The 7,500-nt window shown below is 38.3% G+C and overlaps 1 protein-coding gene across 3 annotated transcripts in view; it reads left to right on the top strand.

The window, feature by feature from the left end:
• The window catches only part of LOC137985305 (uncharacterized), a 67,994-nt gene that overhangs the window by 47,205 nt on the left and 13,289 nt on the right, over positions 1 to 7,500 (top strand). For all 3 annotated transcript variants that reach the window (XM_068832889.1, XM_068832891.1, XM_068832890.1), the window contains one exon: positions 5,608 to 6,762. In XM_068832889.1, coding sequence (XP_068688990.1) covers positions 5,608 to 6,762 — 1,155 coding nt within the window. The remainder of the gene's footprint in view (positions 1 to 5,607; positions 6,763 to 7,500) is intronic.

Below are 7,500 nucleotides of genomic sequence, written 5' to 3' on the forward strand. Positions count from 1 at the left end.
GAAAGAATGTACAAAAGTTTATTTACAGCACCATGTAATTGAAGTCTGCCCTTGTTCCGAGCACCTTTGTCGATTGCATTTTCTTAAAGCGAGGGAGGGGTCCTTGATACGATGTTAAACGACCTCGCTTGCAGGCACGTTTCGCGCGTTTCGTCTTTTTTGTCCCATAAACGTCTTCCTGGATTAACTTCGCCGGGAGTGAAGGATCTAATAATGTCAACAACCACTTGTATCTCCCACTGACTAAAAGGTTTATCATTCATTAATAAGTTTGTAACTTTATTTTGTATTTGCTCTGACCTGTTTATCGAGATTGTCAACCTATCCATGGCGTACTGTGTTTTCTCATATCATTCACTTCTTCACTTCACTTCAACACACGCAGCTTTCTTCTGATTTTCTAGAATAATAGTTCTTTTACAACAACAGTGTCGGCGAGCTCTCTAATAACAATATGTGTGCCTCTTTCAATTTTTTTTCGAGTCTCCTTTACTCACTATTTGTGCTAGTGATCCATGGACAACTCTATCTGTAACATCAGCGATGGTGCTTCGTCTTCTTCGGTTATTGAACTTCACCGACACGCTCCTATTCTTTCGTGGCTTTGTGAAATACACTGGAGACGACAGCTCACTTTATTAGCTCCGTTTTGCTCTTTCTTGATTTTCATTCTAATTTCTTTTGCCAGCCTTTTTAAGTGATGCAGTTTTCCTTTATTTTTATTCTTTTGTATTCCTGATCTTTCTCGTATTATATAGTTTTATAAGACTCTCTCTGACTTTCTAACGTTTTCCCTTTCTGTTGTCGTGAGTTCGGCAGTCCTTCTTTGTGTGGTCTCTCCTTCTAATACCTTTCGACCGTCAATTTTCATAAGTCTTTCTTTATCCCCTGAAAGGTACTGAATATTATTGGATTGGCTCTGAGTTTTAATTGGTTGGCCAATGAAATTGACGTCCAATTGAAAACCACTGTATAAGAAAGCTGGATGTAATTCAAATAAAAGAACTGTAATAATATTTAGAACGAAAGGAGATTAATCGATTTCCTCAAAAGCAAACCAACGAAAAAACTCCACAAGGGGCTATTTAAAAAACTTCCTGTTAAAACTTGTGATCTGCTAGTGTCGAACTCAGGTTCCTTTTAAGACCTTATATCCTTATCAATACTTCAACTTATCTGTCGGGAAAAATCTACCTAAAAATAAATTAGCTTGAAAAAGGAAATTAAATTTCTTTGTCTTATATTTGTTTTTAAACTTGAATTGCAGTTTGAATAAGTTTTTAAGTAATACTTAAAACCAGGTAAACTCAAGCTGATATTTCAACGCATTGATTTGTTTTGTTCTATTTTCTTTTATTTAATACAAATGATATTCTGTAGCAACTGCATGATTGCATACATTTTCGTATCAAAAGGTAGATTTTCGCAAGTGATCCAATCAAACCGGTGCAATATATTAAACAGTATTCACCATTTTTGTATCAATTTTCCTATACTTGTCGTACTGTAGATCCTATGGCCATGGTAAATACTATTTTTCTATGTCAATCAAATCTGGAGGACTCCGAATCGTTTGATTTAGAATTCCGAAATTATACAGCGGCATTCAGTGAGCTCTTCTCGCTTGAAGGTAGTTTAAGGAATTTTTACTAATAGGCTGTGGCTTCTCTTTTTTTTCACGAATAAGTGTTGATTTTATTCTTTATTCTATAACGATCGTAATAGTAGTAATAATAATTGTTTATTTCGGCTTTCCAAATTACAGAATGGGCTCTTCGGCCGAAAGAAACTAGTAAGGCCCAGTTAAAACGTCGAACTTTTCATGTACCGAATTTAAATCACTACTTGGGTCGACCCAAATAGTAAAGTTCACAGGGTTGATTTAGACGTCGAACTTAATGACGGTGCCCACTAATTCAAAGGTATTTTTGCGCGGTTTAAGGAATACGCGGAAAAAGCAGATCTTAACAAGTGTTATTGAAATCCAAAAAGAAAATTGGGGGTAACCACGCATTTTTGGAAAATAATTAATCAACAATATTTGTAAAAAGGTTTGAAATACAAAGCAATATATGGCGCTCTTTTCCAAATTGAAGTTTAGTTATCTCTGAAAAATGCACGGTTACCCCCAATTTTCTTTGTGAATACCAGGAGCACCTGCTAAGTTCTGCTTTCTTCGTATAGTTTTGAACTGCGCAAAAATATCCCTGTATTAATAAGCATCACCCATAGGAAATCTGAGTATCTCGAGGTGCGCAGAACGTATGCGCAATAGCAATAGTAGACACCCTCCTTAATTTGTCGAATTTATCACTAATCACGATGTATAATGCTTATCATTCAGCTTTCGTGAAAGAAGGGAATTGTGGGACGCAGAAATAAATTATACAAATTCATGCATTTTATGGAAGCGAAGTCGCTCCACAGTCGATTTTCCCATATAGGCTACTCGAACTTAATTCTTGCGTCGACCCAAACAGACCTTTTTACCTTTACGGCGGCCATTTCGATTACTATTGTTTCGAATAGCTATTATGGGATGCCCAGGGGGCAAATACATATTAATGTGCCCCCTGAGCATCCCATAATGTCTTCTGAAACAGTAGAAATCAAAATGGCCGCCGTATCTGCAAAAAGGTCTATTAGATGTGTCGAACTTATTGATTCGAACTTCGATCTTTTCATGTACTTTATTGAATGAATTAGGTTCGTTACATTTGAGTAGGTACATGAAAAGTTCGACGTTTCAACTGGGCTTAAGTGAAGTTAAATCAATCTTTGGTTTTTAAGAGCAGGGGAAAACCGCAGCACACCGGCAGAGAATAACCGCGGAGCAGAGTAGAAAACCAACAATCTCAACCCACATTTGGCGGCGAGTCTAGGAACTCGAAACCGGGCCACAAGAGAAAGGCGAAATGCTCTCACCATTGCGTCAGCCCTGCTTCCCGATCAGTGCCATTTCATTGCACAAAAAGTGCAATAACCAGAGAAACTCAGATTGAGCTCTCTTCATGGTTACTCACACATCAGGAGCACAGTTTATAACATAATATTAACACGAAAGGAGAGTACCAATTAGTACCTTATATTTGAATGACCAGACTTTGCGATTAAACTTTCAGACTAGAAAATTTGAACCGTCTTATTCAATATGACAAACAGAAGATTCAAAACGTTGCGCCAAATCAATGACTAATCTTCATTTCAGTTAACGTTAGTTACGCCCCGGAGCCAAGCTCAGAGGGCAAACCTTGTGCAAGCCGCACAAAATTTTAAATTGGGTCTCCCCAAACCGTTGATTAACGGAGCTTAATTAAACAATTTCTGTTTTGACGCTTACAAAAGGTACTTCATAATTTATGCGTTAAGTCCGGTTCATGCAAATTTCGCCTCCTGAATGTGAGCCTATCTTAAACTGTTCTTCAGCCGAAATTCCCGGCTAAGTTTGGCTACACGAAGAGCTGAGCCGTTTCCAAATTGAAATACTGCTTTTTCTTTGATTCAGACGCGGAGTTTTCAGTTTTGACTCATGAAAATAAATGCTACTTTTGAACTCATCTCTTGCAGATGACAAGGTAAAAATGAACCTCTAATCTGATTGATAGCAATTAATAAGCATTGAAACTTTCCTCGAAGGTTTAAAATAAGTAATCGTTTTTAGCTCCCCGCCAGCTTAAACCGATGTGTTAAACTGTCATGAAACACAAAAGAGAAAAGCGAAATGTTTACATTTGGGTCGAGTAAACTAATAACTAAAGAAACACTCTCTCTATTTTTATCTTTATATTTTGAGTGGAAAATGATGAACTTCAGTGTATGTCCATTTGTAGTTTTTTGTTTTAAAGGTTTTCTGTTCCTAGGAATGCGAGTCCAAGAATGAAGTATATAGTTTAAAGAGGCAAAAAAGATGGAAAAAGTATTAGGACGTAATCGATAAAATTGACCCAATTACAAATTTAAATAGTATCACACAAATATCATACAAATGTGACTTATTTTCCAGTCCTGTGTTGCATTGTTACCTTGAAATAAACCAGACGAACTCTTATAGAAAAAACGAAAATGAATACTGATATATGAAGCTGATGATTTTTTAATGTCTAGAATATACGTATGTACATTTGCACCAGTGATTGTCAGTGCGTGTGGTTTTTTGTTTGTTAATAGAATTCTATTATCTCGGTAGCAATCGCAATTAAGAATTGTTATATCTGTAGCCAAAGGACATGTACTCAAGCATTAATCTTATTCGTAAAGCCACTGGTTTCCATTTAAAAATTAGAGCGATTTCTTTGATATAAACGCAATTTTCGCTGTCAGTTTCCCTTGTTATCGTTGAGCTAGCAGTTGAGGATTGCCACCTGTTCTTAGAAGCTGTGTCAATCAGGATTTGTTTTTCAAGTTTCCGCCGTCTGTATGAACGAGTTACAGATGGAAGCTTATTGTCGGTAAATGGATATTTTATTGCCAGTTTCCTTCGGCCGAGACTGTAAAAAAACTCGTTATCGTTCTCCGCCACAAAATACGCTAGCGCTTTTTGATAGAAATTTTCAGGTTACCTGAATGTAAATTTGAGCGTATTATATTGATCGTTTCGATACAATTCTCGACATTCATCGAATATGCTCGTCGCGAAAGTTTCTCGTCGCTCGCAGCCTTACTTGTGGGAAAAATTGCGGATTTGTCAGCTGGTTGTTATCATCCATTTCCTCCTGCTATGTCTTCAAGACTGTGAATCTTTCAGCTCATTCTCCACAAAAGATCATTCTCCTTTTTCTGCACGACTCGATGCTACTCCTATCGTTTTGAACTCGAGTCCCTCTGGTGTATCTAAAGGATCAACACTTCTTTTGCCTCAAAAGTACTCCGCAGAGCAACTTTCTCCGAAAATGACAAGTAATTGTGTTAACTATGGGTTTACTTCTAAATTTGGCGTCAATACAGGAACCCATCAAGCATCACTGACTCGCATTTCGAAAATTGTATCTTTGAAGTCAAATCTTGAAATCGTTGTGACATCACAAGCAAGCCAATCTGTGGAGACAACACCTCACACCAAAAACCGCAACGTTGAGAGTACAAAAAGCAATGACGCTCTTTACCCACAACCCAAACAATTCTCAAACGCATCGTCTACAGTAACGGTTTTAAACAAATTCATGATGGTCACAAGCTGTCTTCAGTACGGCGTATTTGGTGTCCCTAGTAAATCAGATGAAAGCGGAGCAAGTAGAGCGAGCCTGACACCGTCGCATCATGTTAGCTGTTTAGTTGACCACTTTGTCGAATCCACCAGCATTGTAAAATTTTCCACAAAAAAATTGATATACACGTCGTCCTTTTTTGGAGTTTCCGAAAAGGTGACATTTAGTTCCGGAACTTCATCGTACAGTTCTTCAGATTTGTCTTCTCATGAAAAGATCATCCCATCTGATTCATCTATATCGCATTTCACATCATATTATCCACACGTCCATAGATCCATGTCCACACGGGGAAGTAAAATACATCATAGTTATGATCTGTCGCTAGAAAAAGGCCGCGGTAAATCTACATTCTTGTCACAAGAAAATAGGTTTACCGCCAATGGATCGCGTTATTCTTCAGGTACGCACACAACACAAGGCCCAGGATTGTTATCGGCGTCATCTCAAGGTCTATTTCTACTGTCAAGTCACGGAGTTTTTAGTTCAAGCGCACAACTGCCTCTCAAAATGTCGTCAACGTTTATGACTTTTTCACCAACAAGCCTGTCAGCATTAACTGGTGGTTCTACCGTGATTGTTCAGAGTTTGTCAACTCTTTTAAGCTCTACAGCACCTAAAGTTTCGCCAAGTTTTCAAACGTCTTTCCATGTTCGTATTTCACCTTCCTTCACGAGCTTCATACTGTCTCGAACTTTGTTGTCAACTGTGAGTACCGATGCCTTAAAGTCGAGCGGTAAATTCGTGTCGCTAGTGTCACGGTCATCCGCACGAGTAAAACATACCAGCTCTTTTGCCTCTGTAACTTCTGTGCAATCTTTATTAACATATACCGTTCCTACACAAGGAAAAAGTACATTAGCATGCAAAATCAAAAACAAAACTTGCCTTTGTTATAACTGCGAAGAGGCACTTATAAATATGAAAATATGTTGCATGGATCTCATCGATATGAAAAATATACGGCACGGAGTTACAATGAACATGACCAATATAACTGTTTCGGGGTTTTATCAAAAACTTAAGGCTGTATCATCAATTATAGCAGAAGAAATTTGGAAATCGTGTCAGGAAAACTCAAGTCTTTGCGTAAGCTCTGAGAGGACCGAAGACATCTCAGGAAAACGTAGGAGACGTTCACTACAAGAAGTGACTCTTAGAAACAATCCTATCTTTGAAAGAATAAGGACAAAAAGGGAAGCACTTCGTCTTAGTAAAAACTCAGCTGAAATTAACATCTCACACGTAGATGTGATAATTTACAGTATTTCCTCCAAACTCGGAGACCCGACTAATGTCGAAACGACGTTTTTCGTCACAATGACATCATTAAACGATGGAGCCAATCAAACTATGGCTGTCGATGGCAAAGGCTTGTTGCAAATTCTCAGGAATAAAAGACGTACCCTAGAGGATAGGTTAAACATATCGATTGACTCATTTGCAGCCTCGAAAAAAAGCACCGGGTCTCCGACAACTGTGGTGAACAATTCCGAGTCAATGCCACATCCGTCAGCTGGGAGCGCGAATGTGCAGACGCCACCGTCTAGTCGAGAAGGTAGGCATTTGTTAACGTGGAGTTACACTATAACAAAAAAACACCTTTAAATAACTAACTCGGTTCTTAACTAACTCATGTTCTTAAATCATATCACGTAGTATATATATTTAACTTACCAATTCAGGGCAAGGTGCACGAGACATTGCGTAAGCTTATATATCTGAAATGGGCCAGGAAATTCGTTTGCGGAAACTAGTGTACTAAATAAAATAAATTGAAGCTACATGTCGAGAGATATACTAACCGTTTTCAGTGATAGTATGCTTCGTGCACCTTGTCATGGAATAGATAAGTGGAATATAACCGTCGTTAAAGCCGCAAATCAAACTTAACCGACTTTATCACTTTAATAAAAAATGAGTAGTCAAGGCCAAACGTCACTGTACAGTCATCAAAAAGTTGACCAACCGGCCCGGCAATCATTCAGTTTAGCAATGGCTGATATCCCTATAGCAACAGGTAATATCGTCATAAGTTAGCAACGGGGTGTATCTCCACAGTAATGTCTGATACGCTGTGAGAATGTATGATGAAAGCGTGGCAAAAGTGACATCAATAACAACGTTTGGTGGCTTGTTGAAGCGGTTGGTTATTTCTTTCATCCATGCTCCATTATTTGAAACCTCCAGCTTTGTAGAAATCTCTGAGCAATTAATTCCTGCTATGTTGTTTTCATTTCCGGGCCCCTGCTCCTTCTCTAAGTTAGAGAAAGCGGCAGTCCGCTGTCCAAATATC

This window comes from Montipora foliosa, chromosome 14 (genome assembly GCF_036669935.1).
Source record: "Montipora foliosa isolate CH-2021 chromosome 14, ASM3666993v2, whole genome shotgun sequence".
Taxonomy (NCBI): domain Eukaryota; kingdom Metazoa; phylum Cnidaria; class Anthozoa; order Scleractinia; family Acroporidae; genus Montipora; species Montipora foliosa.